The sequence below is a fragment of the Pteropus medius genome, unplaced genomic scaffold (assembly GCF_902729225.1).
Source record: "Pteropus medius unplaced genomic scaffold, Ma_sr-lr_union100, whole genome shotgun sequence".
Taxonomy (NCBI): Eukaryota; Metazoa; Chordata; class Mammalia; order Chiroptera; family Pteropodidae; genus Pteropus; species Pteropus medius.
Window position 1 is genome coordinate 43,150 of NW_024347730.1, and position 17,093 is coordinate 60,242.

Genomic DNA, 17,093 nt, shown 5'->3' on the forward strand with positions numbered 1-17,093 from the left:
ATTTTTAACTCACCTACAAGATTTGTCAAGTCTTCAATATGGCAAACATAATAGAAGTTTTTCCTTTATCTGTTCACAGCAAATGTTTTTATGGAAAAAAAAAATTCCATTTGTTCAACTTGCAAATCTTTGCCTCTACTATTGCAAATCTTTATGGATTAAATATGTGGCTCCACAAATTTTTTTTCTTTTCACTTCTGCAGATAAATGAGTAAAATATAGAAAGATGGGTTAAATACCTGCTGAGTAAACTCAAAGGATTAATTAAATGTGTGTGTGTATGTGTGTGTGCACGTGTGTATGTGAATCCTGAAGGACTGTGATGGTCCCACAAAAATCACAGAGGGTATTGATTATCTATGCATTTTATTTTATTTAGGATTAATATGTCTTTAGTATTAAGCAATGTGGTATATGTTGTTGGTTATCTGACTTAAAAGCGATTCACAATCTTTTTTCATAGTTATATCCAATTATAAAATCTAGGAAAGTTAGAGACTACCCATTTTGACTGCCCGGACCCATCACCCCCTAGAATTGTCATAAGACTGAGTTCAGGAGAATGAGAAGTGAACATTAATTAGTCCAGTAAAGGATTTCTGGGAAATTTTCTCTTAGCTTGACAAAAGGGAAGAGATGTAAGTGGTACTACTTATCCTTATTCTCTTTCCTTCCTGTTCTTAACACTAAAGTTATGTTTGGAACTGTCGAAGCCCTTGTGTGACCATGAAGTGGCAAATATAAGATATAAGCCAGCACCCTAAAGATAGTGGAGGACAATAATGTGTACAGATAAAAGATGGCTCCTCAGTAGCTTCATAGAACCACTGAAGCAAATGCCACCAACCAGAATTCTTGTCAGCTGGGGACAAAACCCAATTATTTACTTCGATAGTACTTAGGGTTTCTCTTATTTGTCACTGAAAACATTCTTAATTGATGAAAATATTTGAGAAAGAGAATATATTATTTTTTAAATAATAAAACGTGATTTCTATTTTGAAGACCTTACATATGCAATTGTACATTCTCATTTAAGATCTCACAATTTTTAAAGAACCTTTAAGAATAGAAATATTATCTATCTATATCTATCTATCATCTATCTATCTATCTATTTATCATCTATCTATCTATCATCTATCTATCTATCATCTATCGTTATCTATCATCTTTTTATCTATCATCTATGTATCTATCATCTATCTATAGATTGATCGATCAATCGATCGATCATCTATCCACACACAAACACACACACATAATAAATTTTAAATAATACATTCCATTTAAATAAAGGAAGTGGATGCATAAGATATACATGGAAGAATTTAGGATAAAAGAGGTGCTTCTTTTATGTTAGTAAGTAAACTCGATAGAAACGTCAGATGAAATTCTCTGTTTATCAATCAAGATTTGTTGTAGTGTTGTAGTAGTAATGATTAGAAAGCCTACGTCCGTGAAACACTAGCTGAATAAGAGTTTTGCACCTTATCTGCTTCGTCTGTTTCTTTTAAAGATAAGGGAACTGATGTGTGCATCTCTGGTTTGCCAAAAATCATATCACTGCTTAATAGTCTAGTCACTACTGGATATTTATTTTAGCTCATTATGTTCAGTTTTATCCACATTCTGTTACCCAAAGAACTATCTTTAAAAATCTCAGATGACAATTTGATGAAATCATGATGTGCAACTTCACATACAACAAACAAATCGATACTGCCATTTATTAATTTCTTATAGATTAAATCATTTAATTTAGAATGCAACTGGAGAGAAGAAACACTGCGAACAGTTCTACATTATTTAAGGACCAGCAATTTTAAAGCACTTTCTTCATTTAACCCTCACAATGACTGAAGTTAACTTAGTGACTGTTTATGAAGAGTAATATGAAGTCCTAATCCCATAACCAGTAAGTAGAGAAGATAGGACTTCATACCAAGTCTGATAATGACAATGCTCCGGCTTTTTCACATTGCAAAATAACTCTAAAAACATCGGTCTCAATTTTCTTTCACTGGTCAAACAATAGAGTGTTTTGAAGTTAGTCTTCTTCCTAGTTTCAGCTTTAGCATATGCAAATACCTTTTACTAAGGGTTGCTTATATAACTTCACAACTCACTCGTACAGATCTTAGTATTTTCTATTACTTTAATCTTCAATAAATCTTCTTTTTCCTATCATACTTTGTGTTGTGTGCATATATGCAGATGGTTTTGTAGTGTATTCAATTAATATCACAGGTGTGCTTGGAGAGACTTGAGAAGTTGGTTTTGTTGCCTTTCCAAAATTTGAACTCTTCTTAAATGATTTTTGTTCTGCTAATGACATCATTATTTTCATTCAGCCTGGTATTCATAATACCCGATGTTAATAATTTTATAGTTTCCACTTATTTTAGATATATATCTAGACTTGCCCTATTTTACGAGGCTCTAATTCGACAGTTTGGAGATATATATTTTCTGGAACATTAAAAGTTACAAGAACTTGGTGTAATGGCATAGGGTAAATCTCTTATTTTAATAAACACGAACATAAAATAAAATATAATTTATCTATGATAACCATTATTTCAAGAGAATGAACATTTAACACCATAGATATAGGAAGAATATACATCAAATTAAAAATCTGTTCTTAAAATCATATTGAAATTTACAGAAAATTCACTTATTTTGATCTAAACATTTTTATTTTACCCATGACAAATGACAATTCACATATTAAATAAGATTCCTTGTTGTAACTAAGTCTGTTAACTTTTTCTCTTGTATAGATACATACTATTACCTTTGCATAAAATGTCTTCCTCCACCAATTCACCTATTTTACTCTTATTCATTGTTCATATATAAACTTTAAAAAATTGTCCTTATATCTCTGAGTTGGTACAGATTTGGCCTCCAGTAACACTTCTTAATGTTATTTATGAAAGTTGTAATTTCATATTTACTTGCATGCTTATTTAATTAATGTTTCTCTTCCTCACTAGACTATTTGATCCATGAAGGCAAACTCATTTTTATTCTATATTAAAGTCCCAATCCTTAGCAAATTGACACTATAGGCTTTCAAAAATATTTATCAAATGAATAAATGGATTGAATAAATCAGAGAGCTGATAATTATCTCAAAAATATGTTAATATCTGGTATTAATGTGAATATATAAAATGTAAATATATGTATACATACATTTAGATTATATATACAAATATACAGACTTACACATATTTTTTAAATGAACTTTTTAGTTTTAACAGTTTTAAATTCACAAAAATAAATCAAAAATAGAAATTCTCATATACCACACACAGTTTCCCCTATTATTAGCATTTTATGTTTTATTACTATGGAACATTTGTTATAATTAATAAATCAGTATCAATATATAATTATTAACTAAATCTATGGTTTATTCAGATTTCTTTAGTTTTTATATAACACCCATTTTCCGTTCAAGAGTCTCATCTTGGATACCACATTTTATTTAATCTTCATGTCTCAGACTATTCTTGGTTATGAAAGTTTCTCAGACTTTTCTTGTTTTTCATGACATAAGTTTTGAAGACTATAGGTTAGGTAATCTGCAGAATTTTAATTAATTGGAATTTTTTTGATGCTTTCCTGATGCCACAACAAAAGTTTTAGATTTGTGGGAGGAAGACCACAGAAGTAAAGTGACAGTTTTACTACAATATATCAATGATACTTTCAATATGACTATATAACTGTTAAGGTCAACTTTGATCATTTGGCTAAAGTTATGCTTTTTTTAGTTGTCTCCATAATAAAGTTATACTCCTGTCTTATTTTTATTCTTTACTCTGGCAGAAAGTCACTATATATATTAAGAAACAACATTAAGAAAGAAAACTTACATTTAGTACTCTCATATTTTTTGAAATTCTTACTATCATCTATAACATTTTAGTTTCATTTCTATTGTATGGAATATTTCTCAAAACGTGAGGCAAAATATTTGCTTTGTATTAATGTTTATATCAAACTGCTCTTTGAAAATAAAACCACATAGGCTACAGTATTTAGCAATTGTAGAAGATCTTATTTGAATCTCATTGCAACCAAATAAAAAAAGCAAGAATGGTGATAACTCAATTTTGAAAAGTTAAGAAGCTAAAAAAAACAAGTTTTTGTCTAAATAATTTAGTATGTAATTGTTTAGGGTTGCTTCTACCACTCTGAGTATTTTGTAATTGGTGCAACTAATACAAGAACCAAGATTTCTCACTCATAAGTGTGTTTTGATTTAAAAAAAATGCATTTTTCTCTACTCCTAATATTATATAATATTGAGAAAAATAATAAACCTTGATTAGCCATTAAAATAAAATATAATATAATTGAGTATTTTCAATATATGACAATAAATGGATGGTATAAAATCAGTAAATACATGCCAAGATAATAATGAAACCTTAAGATACTTGAGTTCATGATAATGTCATTAATAAAAGCTTAAATCCATAATAAATACTCTATTTATTCGAAAGAGCTTCTACATCCAGAGACAGTGACAAGGAGGAGAAACCCTGGGATGATATGCCAATAAGGAACAGAAAGGAATGAATCTTTTGGAAAAAAAAAAACAAAAAACAAAAAACAGTGGCATACATATGCCTTTATATATTTAAGGAATAGCCAATTAATGGAGGAAGAAAACTTATTGTGTATCTTTTCCAAGGCAGAACTAGTACAAATGGATGAAAATTACAAGAGAATTTTATTCATTATAAGAAAGAATTTTCTGATACTAGCTAAAATTAATTTGCTTCATTGCGAAGCAGTGGTTTTCTTGACAATGAAAGGTTTCCAGCAAAGAGATGTCTGAAGAGAACTTCACAGGAGATATTTTTTTTAATTAGGTGGGAAATGGAGTGAGATAACCTCCATGGTTCCTTTTTATGAGAAGATTTTAGAAAAACACATTTAAAAATGTTCTTAAGAAAATAATGGTTGTTGTACAATATACACATTCAAATAAATTTGCCTTGATTTTCAATCAGATATACGTGCTACAATCTGTTTATTCCTGGCTATCTAGTACACTGTATTTTTCTACATTTGCCTCCTAGAAAATGACTCAAAGATTTATAGGAAGAAGCTTTGTTTAAAAAGCACACTTGTTTATCAGACACCTCATTATGAGAGGTAGTAATTTATGAGGGACAAAGGGAATTATGTCCAGACAACAGGCTATTCACAGGAATCATCTATGGTGGACAGTGCTGTCAGTACGTCTTCTCCACAGGTACTCTAAAACTGGAAGAGGATTCTAAAGTTTATAAGAATTTAATGATTACTATTTAATAAATTAAAATAATTTAATGAGAAGCTCTATTGCAGCGCTTACTGTAGCTCAATAAATTTCTCTCCTTTACCACTTTTTTTACACTTTCTTGGTAGTTTTTCCTTTAAATGCCTATTGATTTTTGCTTGACTAATTCATTTAATGTTTGTTCAGCATGGACTATGTTAAGTACTAAAAATACAAAAACATAGGGCACGTTGCTGCCTATTTGATCACAACCAAATCAAGTAGGAAGTACCAATTCCTTGCTTAGGGCCACTGCTTCTGTTTTTACCGAGCCTGTCAGCACTTCAAACATCACATCTGTACAGTGACTCTTTGACTTCAGTCACCATCATTTTCAATTCTGACCTCTTAAAGATTGGACCAGTCATATTTGTTTTTCAGGCACCAGCAGTTCTTCTCACCCCTTTTATGTCATCTCTCCCTCCTCATTTTCTATAGTACTTGAAAGCTTCTAATCATGCTTGACAACACACTGAGAACAGATAAGATTTTCCAACTCCAAAGACAGTCCTTATTCAGTGTGCTTTAACTCAACAATTATGATAATTTCTTTGTAATATCATTACAAGTAGTTATTTTTAAAGGATATAGGAACTCAAATGATATTATAGGCTGCTTTGCACTTGGATTAATTAATAATATAAATATTGTATGTTTTCTGATATATGTGAATGAATTTTATAATTATTCTGAAAAAGATAAATGTGATAAGAGTAAAGGTATGATTTTCAGATTAAATCATTAGATTTAGATTGTGAAAAATGAAATAGATTTATTTAAAGATACATAGATGTCGTATTAGTTTTCTATTGTTATAATAACAAATTATCACAAATTTAACAGATAAAAACAAGTAATCTATTATTTATACTCTGAGGTTCAGAAGTCCTAAATGGTATAAAATCAAGATATTGGAAGGGACACATTCCTTTCTGGAGGCTCTGGAGGAACAACATCTCCTTGTCTTTTGCAGCTTCTACTGGCTTTGGATCATGCTGCATTTCCCCCCCGCCCCACCCATTTACAGAGCCAGCGATGTCTTCTCATGTTGCCATCTCCATGGTTTTCTTACTTTGCCTTCTTCTTCCATTTTTAGAGACACTCTGATTGCATTGGCTGTACCTGAATAATGCCAGCTGATTAGCAAAGTTAATTCCATCTATAACCTTAATTCTCTTTTGCCATATGACAGTTTCTAGAGAGTAAAACATTCGCATTTGGGGAAGGGGCATTATTCTGCCAATCACAGATGCTCAGAGTAGTAATTTGATAAACAAAACCAGTTTAACTGTTAATTCTGAGTTATTGACTAAATAACATTTTAATTTTTTAGTTACTTCTCATAAATTATAAATTAGAAACTAGGAGAAATTTTTTAAACAAATTCATGATTATCAATTTTTTTTTGTGTGTGGCAGGTAGCATGTAAAGGGTGTACATAGAATGGATATTGGATGGTGAAAATCCTGGCAGAACTACTTTTGCCCTAAGAAATCCTGGTGAGAGCAGCTGATAGGTTTTAAAGAGAGATAATTAAAGTGAGCTCCTCTCTCAGCTTAGGTTGCTGAGACATCCCAGACTCACCTAGTGCTAAATGAATAGTTCAATGGGAGACTTCCTCTTCTGTAAGATGGAAGAATGGGATAATGACTCTCTATAAGCTAATATTAGGAGGTAGTATGAATATGTTATTTTCTTTTTCCAGTTACACAATCCATTATATTTCTTTCCATTCATTATAAATATGCCTTAACTATTTTGTGGTTCTAACTCTGAGGTAGAACTTTTTTTCTCTTTCTCTTCAGACTTTTTCAATCCCATGTAGTAGATACATTTTACTTTTTTATTAAATTTGACTTCAATATTACATTTGTTTTATCTACCTAATGAATTAAACATTTTTTTATTATTATTATGAAGCAACCATTTCTATCTTTAGTAATATATTTGTGATTAAGTCTACTTTACCTGGTATTTACCTGTCATGAGGAAATTTATAACAGTTTCTCTGTAAACTCTGAGAGAAGCCTGACTTTCTTATCCTATAAGAACAGGGGCTCCCTGAGAACCAGAGTGTGGAGGAAATCCCACAGAGGAGCCAGTGAGAGAAGACACCTAGTTCCATGTGTGAACCAAAGAAGTTCTGGGCTCATCCCCAGGCAGTGCAGAACAAAGACTTTGACAACTCAACTGATATTAAAGACACTGCCAAAGAAGGTAAGACAAAACAATATCTAAATCTAAGTGTGTTGTTTATCTTCTGTATTAGTTTTGTGGTAGGCCAAAAAAATGACTGCCCCCCTGAAAAAAAATTACCCATGTCAATCCCTGGAAATGTTTCCTTATTTGGAAAAAGGATCTTTGCAAATATAATTAAGTTGAGGATCCTGGGGTAAGGTCATCCTGGATTAGTTACCTTACTAGGCCTTAAATTTAATCACAAATATCCTTATGAGATACATACAGGATAATAGGCATACAAAAGAAGAGGTGATGTGACTATGAAGACAGAGATTAGAGTGGTTTGGCCACAAGCCATGGAAGCCAAGAAATGCTGACAGCCACCAGAAGCTAAAATAGAAAAGAAAGGATTCTCCCCTGGACATTACAGAGGGAATGCCGCCCTACTGGCACCTCAATTCAAGACTTCTCGTTTCTAGATTAAATTTATGTTGTTTTAAGCTACCACATCTATAATCATTTGCTACAGCAGCTCTAGGAACCAAATATAGTTCCTTATTCCTGTTACTCCAATACTTAGGAAAACTTACTCTCACATTAGTTCTGTAGGTCAGAAATCCAGGTGTGGCTTAGCTGGGGCCCCTCTTTCCAAGTCTCTCACAGTCTGTAATCAAGAGTCAATTGAAATTGTAGAATCATTTGAAATTTTGACAGGAAAGCATCTGCTTTTAAGCTCCCTTTTCAGCCCATATGTAGGGGACAGGATTGCATAAGAGTGTGACTACCAGGAAGTTAAAATAATCGAGAGCACTTTCAGCCTACCAAAACCTTCCTACTGAGCCAATAATGCATATTTCTATATGCAAAATACTTTTACTCCCTCCCTGGATTTCCAAGAATTCCATACCATTACAGCATCAGCATATTTTAAGATCTTTAGCTATTTAATATAAATTGATCATGGAAATAAAAATTAATAACTTTCCACAGATACTGATCATATATCTGGTAAAATAATGAAGGATAGAAATAATATTAACTTGAAGCAAGTACCGTTATTTACAATTCATGCATTTTACTGTTTTTAGAGTTCATGAATTTTACCTTTATCAATCTTTTAAGTCTATTTTATGCAAAATAATAACAAATGCCCAGTGGAAATTGGTTTAGGGTTTAGTTGGAACCATCCCACTAAATCATAGCCTCTGCCATTCCTCCTTTTACAATGTCTAAGTATATAATTTAAGTAAAATGAATGGGCTTCTGTGCAAGCACACCTTTGATACAAGTCCCCAAAACATCCTTTTTTACTGCACACCATTTACTAAGTGCATCGTAAATATTTTGGAGCCACCTTGAATAATGGTAAAATATAAATGTGTTTTTTGTACTTGGAAAAATTAATTTTTCTGCCTGCAACTGTAATTGCATAGAATTTTCACATAAAACTGGTATGAAAATCTCCCGATTTCATGGAATTATTACTGCTGAAATTAGAGAGCAAAGAGAATAGAAAATGAATCTTATATTGCTCCAGTGATTCTAGTACTGGTCTGTTTTTTTTTCTTTCTTTTAACCTTCTCCTCAGTCTATTCCCTGATTGTTCTACACACTAAAACATGATTCATCATAAAAAAGTTTCTACAAAATCAAATTTTAATATTTCTCTTTTTATTCTATCATTATTTGTGTATAAATATACATATAGATATGTATATATGTACATTACAAGCACATCATTTTAATAGCATGATTTTTTCACTTATTTTGTAAGCATTTTCTAATTAATTTTTTCAAATTGATTCTTATGCATGCTAATCTCTAGATTAAAGTTTCCTTAGATAGTTGTCTCAATATTTTTCCTTTGTACCTAATAATAACAAGTAAACTATTCAGAGTTAGACTTTACATAAGCCTACCCTCAAAGTATTTGCAGATATAAAAATACAATACCCTCAAAGTATTTGCAGATATAAAAATAGTTCTATATCCTTCTAAAAGGAATGATTTCTAGTATCATTTTAGAATTAAAAAATATATATTAAAAGAACTAGAATGAGCATCTGACAATGCTAAAAGAAACTTTTCTACTTACTATCAAATCTGCCTAAATTCTTTCTTTATACTAATCAACCGTATCAACTGTATCAATAATGCAGTCATCATACCTTCACTAAAGTAACATTATTATTACTATGTGTAACAACTTTTCAACATTTATATAGCACTACATATATGAGAGTGTATTGTAATCATGGGTGCTTTTGAGTAAGAACTGATTATAAGATCAACAAGACATACAATTAAACACAATCACAGGAGATTAAAGAACAATGAGGGAATTTATAAAACTGCAATAGCATAATAAACATATAAATCTCTCAGCAGCTAAAATAATATTGATAGGAGAACTGTCTACTTTCTTAAGTTTCATGCTGAGCACTTATTAAAAGAGAGAAAAGCAAGAAGTAAAATATGGCTATTCTTTCTTTGTGCTCAGGTAACCATACCCAGATTTTTTTTATAGCTTTTTATTTGATTCAAGCTGGTTTTGCTTAGTAATGGCACCTGTGACTCTCTTGCTTTTATTCTGCCCTTATCCTTTTACCTTCACAAACCTACTCCTTCAACCATTAAGCCTTAAGACATTAGGTTCCGACCAGTGTCAAATCTTTTAAGAATGAAGCCTCAGATTTATAGACCAGGAGGACAATAACTTTCGGTTAAACTAAGGATAACTTCTTGGCTTTATATGTGTTTCAACCCCAGGTCCTCATCTGCCATGGGACCAGACGGGATGACACCCACGACTAAGTCCAACTGGACACAATGATCAATTACCCGTGACCCCTAACTCCCTTAGCTTCCATGACAACTGATTTTTCCCTATATAATCTATCCCCTCAAGACACCTAGGGAACCAGGTTTTTGAGAGCAATAGTTCACTTACGTCTCCAGAATATTTGACTCTAAAATAAACCTTTTATTTTCTTTGGTGCAAAACCTATATGTATCTCATTGACATAGACGCGCGCAGGCAGACGGACTCCTTCACTCTGGTAACACTTACAGAGGATAGTGGCATTTATACCTTCACTTTTTTTTTTTTTAAAAGAAATGTTGACTTTTCATATGCTTGCTTTCTGGATCACAGCATTCTACTCAAACCTACATTCCAAAGAATCACAAATTTTATAAGAGAATTCCTAGGATTTGGGGTCAATATAAATTTGGATCTAGGTAAAGAGAAAAACATTGGATTTACAATTTAACATCCTGTTCTTTTTAATTTTTTTCTAATAAATATAGGTTGTTGGCTCATTTTGGACACTCTAAAAATTTTATGTAATGAAATAGTCGATACTCTCACAAAGTATTTTTCTCTTTTCTTTAATCCTAGAACATCTCTATTAGAGAGTAAGTATTGAGGAGAGGAATGATCCTCAGAGAAACACTACTTTTTTTTTTTGGTCAATGTGAAACCTCTTGTCATTTTCTGCAATTCTAGTATGATGATACCACCAGATTAACAAAGATTAAGTGTTACAGGGTAATTCTTGCCCAAGCCAGATATGTCTAGGCCAGGACTACTTATTGAGTGATGTCCCAGGTAAGGTTTTGTGTAGTTGTACCTATTTAGGTACCATGAGAAAAAAAAAAAAAAGTCCACTTCCTTTTACACCACAATGAGATATAGTTTTACACATACCAAATAACCAAAATTAAAAAGACATGATAATACGAATTGTTGAGGTGACCTGTGGAAAAAGACCTGTCAGCCACTGAGAATAACTGGGTAAACTGACCAGTAATTTGGAAAATATTTGGCATTATCAGGAAATGTTGAACAGGTTCATATCCCATGCCTATCAATTCCATTCCCAGATAATCCCTTCAATATCCACTTAAGATATAGGTACATGGTTATTTATGATGGCATTGTTGTCTTTAATGGTTGATGGCCCTTCTACTTTTAAGAAATATTTGACACAATCTTTTTTAGATTTCAAAGATTTCAAAATAAAGTCTGTACAAAGATATTTGGGTCTAAAGGGTCATTTATGTGAAGAAAGTTTTATATGTTCATGAATTGATGAAAAAGTTACATATTTTCACTTAACCATTTATATATCAGACTTCTGAATTTTCCTTAAGACTTAATGCTCCAACATGGCATAACACAGTTGCAGAAATAGGAAAGTATTAAGACATGTATGATAGCTAATATTTTTTAACAATTTTAAATGATATGCATTGGTACTCAATGAAATGAGGTTTATGATTTTGCATATTTTGTTAAAACTAAATTAATTATTAATCAATAGTGATAATGAGTGGATAGTGATAATAAAGAGACAAGAATGAAAAAAGTTGAAGTAGAAAGACAGACAAAAAGTAGAGAAGCCATTCCTAATAATATAGACATGGCTCTAATGTGGTAGTTACCATATTCAACAATGATGTCTTCTAATTGATCCTGTACTAGTGCAGACTTAGGCAAGATCTTCAGTCTCCATGCTAACTCTTTTAACTCTTCCCTCCAACTACTTCAAAAATTCTACCTGCAATTATAATGTCACTAAAGGAAAATTAACAATACTCTGGATATTTTGTACCAGTTTAGTCCAGAATACTTTCACATATAGATAGATGATAGGTAGATAGATGACATAGATAGATAGATAGATAGATAGATAGATAGATAGATGATAAATGTCTACATCTTATATTGATTTATCTATCATCTATCTATATGTGTACTTAATGATTACACGCAAAATGTTTATTTTCACTTATTCAAATAATGTAGATGTTTAGCAGGAAACATGTGGGAAAATGTTCTTGAACTGATAGTTTGGGCCAAAACTCAAAATAAAGTAATTTTCTTTTGATAATTATTCTAGAAAGATTTCATGATGGATTTTCTTAGATGAACTCCAAGCAGTTGATGCTTAGTTTTATATGTATATATATTTTTGAAGAAATTTACCAAGGGGAGAAACTCTATGGCCAGGTGTCCCTTGAATCACTACTTACATTGTGCTTTGTGAGGTTTGAAATATTAGTTGCTATTGCTTGAAGCCAGTCAATACAGTCTTCATCAGAGAGGCACTGAATAATCCCACTGCAGACCCCGTCCACAGCGATGACTTGAAAAGCATTCTGCCTGCAGACATGTCAGAACAAATCAGATCAAAACATCATCTCATTTATATATTTGCAACTTGAAAGAGTATCTGTTAAAAAGCTCTTCTTTTAAATAATACAAATACAGCTTCAAATTCATATTTGTTTACTTCTTTAATAATATTGCTGTCTTTAATTTGAAGACTAATGATAAACTAAGGCAACATTTTGAATTTTGAGAAAGCATCTTGAGATTCAGATAAATTTAGGAAAATGTTGAGTTATAAATTATATTATGTAAATGGAAGAATATTTAAGATATTTTAGGATTCTTTTTTTAGTTTATCATAAAATTATACATAGAAGTTTATTATTTTGGTTATCATCATCTCTTCTGGATATTTTTCAATACATCTTCTGTTTTATAATTGAAAGATCACATAAAAAACACAAATATTAAACATCTTACAAAAATCATTTGGTGTCATGAGCTGAAGCATTTTGTTAGCTGTTAAACCACTTCTTTCTCAGTTTATTCATCTTCTCAAAGATGGTTTGGGAAAAGAGGTTCATAGCTCTTCTTCAGGTCTAAATTTTATACTCAAAATTATGTGAATGTTGTGTATTTCAATAACAATTAAACTTTTTCTTCAAAATGCAATGGCCAGTCTAAATAACCCTATGACTTTTTGTTGATTTTTTTGTTGCTGTTTTTGGAGAAAATTAAATGATGTCATTCTAAATTGTTTTCCAAAATGGTATAGAATATAAAGTAATTCAAATACAGCTTTAATCATTTACTATTTTTTCTGTATCCAGTTCTTGCATGTTTAGATATAATCTTAATGAAAAGAAATAGACAAAAAATCCAAAATGAATGAAAGGTAAACAAAAGTCTTATATTTGAGAATTACTCTGTTGTACAACACACTTTAGAAAATGCACAAACTTTATTTAAATCCCGGCTATTCATGATGCAATAGAAAAATCTGTAGTTCAGTATTAAAAAGTTAAGTAAATGTGTGTGTGTGCGTGTGTATGTGTATCTTCTACAAATAAATACCTTTTTCTGTTGCTTCTAAGTTTTGTAATCATATCTATATTAGACATGATTTCATTTCCTCAAATAAATAAAGGACACTCCACAGAGCATATGTCTGGCTTAGCTTCATCTCTAGGCCTGTGTCACACTCTCTTCCCCTAAGACCAGTCCATATCTCAGAACCAGGCACATGGTAAAGCCTTTGCTTCTAAGATACTCTGTATCCAAATTATTTAATATTTTTAGAGAAATTTGCTGTCATATTTTGACCCAGCACTTTCAACAGATAAGAAAATGTTCAAATACACTTTTTTGTTTTATCTTAAAACTACATGAAAAGCCTTTTGGAAGTACAACTATTGTCTGTCTCTGAAATAATGTTCTTTTGTATTTGGGACAAGAAAAAATATGCATAGCATGAAAATAATATTATAATTTTACATGGTTTTCTTAGGTTTAATTTTGATATTCAACAGTGACTAAGACTTTTAAAATATCCACACAGAACCTCAACCATCCGTGGAAAATGAGAACTAATTTGAGTTTAGCAATATATATTTCTTTTCACTCTCTGATTATTATAACCACTGCTTCACATGCCACAAATTAAAGCATGTCTTGGATATATTTGTTCTTTCTGCTTTAAATGAATCAAGACAGCTTGATTTTCAGGTAATTACAGTTAATAGACCTAGATAAAATCTGCAATCTATGTAATCATATAAATAGAATAATTCTGGACTAATCTTTTATAAATGTAGGCTTATTTATTAATATATATTGCTTTTTACATTCTGTATCCAGTTCTTGCATGTTTAGATATAATCTTAATGAAAAGAAATAGACAAAAAATCCAAAATGAATGAAAGGTAAACAAATGTCTTATATTTGAGAATTACTCTGTTGTACAACACACTTTAGAAAATGCACAAACTTTATTTAAATCCCGGCTATTCATGATGCAATAGAAAAATCTGTAGTTCAGTATTAAAAAGTTAAGTAAATGTGTGTGTGTGTTAAAAATCAACTTTTTACGTTGATTTTATGAAAGTGATTTCCTAAATATATGTGAAGTATTTGAATTATTTTTTTGCTTATATATGATTTCTTACAAAATAAGCTGATTGTAGAGATTACCATCTGAGTCATAGTTCTGCCTCTATTTTTGAATGAATAAGACTATCAATGAATTTGTCCACTTGTGCCTCAATTTCCCCTTAAGAAAATTGAGAATAATATATTTTATAATTTAACAAGTATTTATGGAGTGAGTATCAGGATTCAAATACTTCCACATATCGCTGAAGTTCTATGACTACTTTTCCTCTGAACAATCCATTAAATGCGGTCTTGATGGCAGTATTTGAGAATGTTTAGCAAGACTGTCTCCACATGGATTTGTTGTTTCCTTAGGAAGACTGCAATGCTATTTATTTTCTTTGTAGCTCTTAGAAAATGTAATTCTTTGAATGGAGACAATCAGTAATTATAAAACAAAAAATTCTTTGTTTCTTATTATTTGATTGTACACTCTCTGAAATCAATAGACTCCATTACCATATATTTAGTATTGTGAAACATTGCACTTTAACATCTGTAGAAGTGTTGAGGCTACCCAGACAGAATTATGATACTTTATATACACACACCCAAACAAACACAAACACACACACAGACAAAAACATACATACACACATATATATATATATATACATACGTATATATATTTGCTTTAAAAATTATATTATTAAAGAGTTAGATAATCTGAAATTTTGAGTACAGATTATTTTTCAACTGTTCAATATTTTTCACATTTTTGGGGAAGATTCTTGCTCATTGTCCCAGCAATAAAAATTATTCTCAAATGTTGCTGATTTTTAAAATAGGTTTATTCATTTAGAATAAATATTAATCTTTGTATGCAAAATACACTGCTCACTATAAAAATCCATAAATAACCTTCAATGTATCTTAGGCATATACATAAATACATATACATTTCTGATTAACACAATAATTCTTGTTTGAATTCATTGATGACTTTACACAACATGAAGTCATATGTCTGAAATGCCTTTTATCCCACTCTATTTATTATCTGTAAGGTTATTACAGGTAACAATGTTATGTAACTCTCTGACCTCCAATTTCTCTGTGTGTAAAATAAACATGGAAACATTTGTCCTGCATACTTCACACATGTAAAGAGATTTTTTAGAGCATTTTTAAATTCTCAGCAAAACTGAGAAGGTACAGAGGTTTCCTGTATACCTCCGGTCACCACACATGCACAGTCTTCCTCATTATCAACATCTCCTACCAGAGTGGGACATGTGTTACATTTTATAAACCTACTCTTAACACTTAATTATAAACCAAAGTCCTAACTTTACATTAAGTTTCATTCTTGGTGTTCTACATTCTTTGTGTTTGGACAACATAACCATCATTATATTATACAGAGTATTTTCTCTGCCTAAAAATCCTTTTTGCTCTGCCTATTTATAAATACCAGTACATCAACAGCCCCATCCCTGGCTACCACTAATCTTTTTATTGTCTCCATGGTTTTAACTTTTCTATAGTGTCACATAGTTGGAATAATAAAGTATACAGTCTTTTCAGATTGATGTTTTTCATTTGGTAATATGCATTTATAGTTCCTCCATGCTTCTTATGGCTTGAGAGTTCATTTATTTTTAGCAATGAATAATCCATTCCCTGGATGTACCACATTTTATTTCCCATTTACATACTAAACATATCTTGCTTTCAAGTTTTGGCAATTGTGAATAAAGATGCTAAAAATATATGTGTGCAATTTTTTATGTGGACCTAAGTTTCAACTTCTCTGGGTAAATACAAAAAAGTGTGATCGCTGAATCATATGGTAAGAGCATTTTTAGTTTTTTTAAGAAAATGCCAAATGACTTCCAAAGTGGTTGTGCCATTTTACATTCCCACCAGCTTTGAATGAGAATTCCTGTTGCTCCACATCCTCACTAGCATTTGATGTTGTCAGTGTTCTGGGTTTTCACCACTTTAACAGGTATGGAGTGATATCTCATTGTTGTTTTAATTTACATTTTCCTGATGACATAAGATGTGGAGCATCCTTTTATATGTTTATTTACATCAATATATCTTCTTTGGTGAGTTGTATGTTAAGGTTTTTTGCCCATTTTGGGTAGTTTGTTTCCTATTTTGAATTTTATGAGTTCTTTGTATATTTTTAATTTTAATGAAGTCCAGCATATAAATTAATTCTTTCATAGATCATATAGTTAGTGTTATATCTAAAATATCATTGCCATAATCAATGTCATCTAAGTTTTCTTCTATGTTATCTTCTAAGAATTTTATAATTCTATGTTTTACACTTAAGTCTTTGATTCA

At 31.0% G+C, this 17,093-nt stretch overlaps 1 protein-coding gene across 1 annotated transcript in view; it reads right to left on the reverse strand.

Moving 5' to 3' along the window:
* Positions 1-17,093, reverse strand: part of LOC120614256 (gamma-1-syntrophin-like) — a gene marked incomplete at its 3' end in the record, with an annotated part of 263,409 nt that overhangs the window by 21,506 nt on the left and 224,810 nt on the right. Inside the window, exon 13 of the mRNA XM_039877056.1 lies at positions 12,566-12,695. Within this exon, the coding sequence (XP_039732990.1) occupies positions 12,566-12,695 (130 nt within the window). The remainder of the gene's footprint in view (positions 1-12,565; positions 12,696-17,093) is intronic.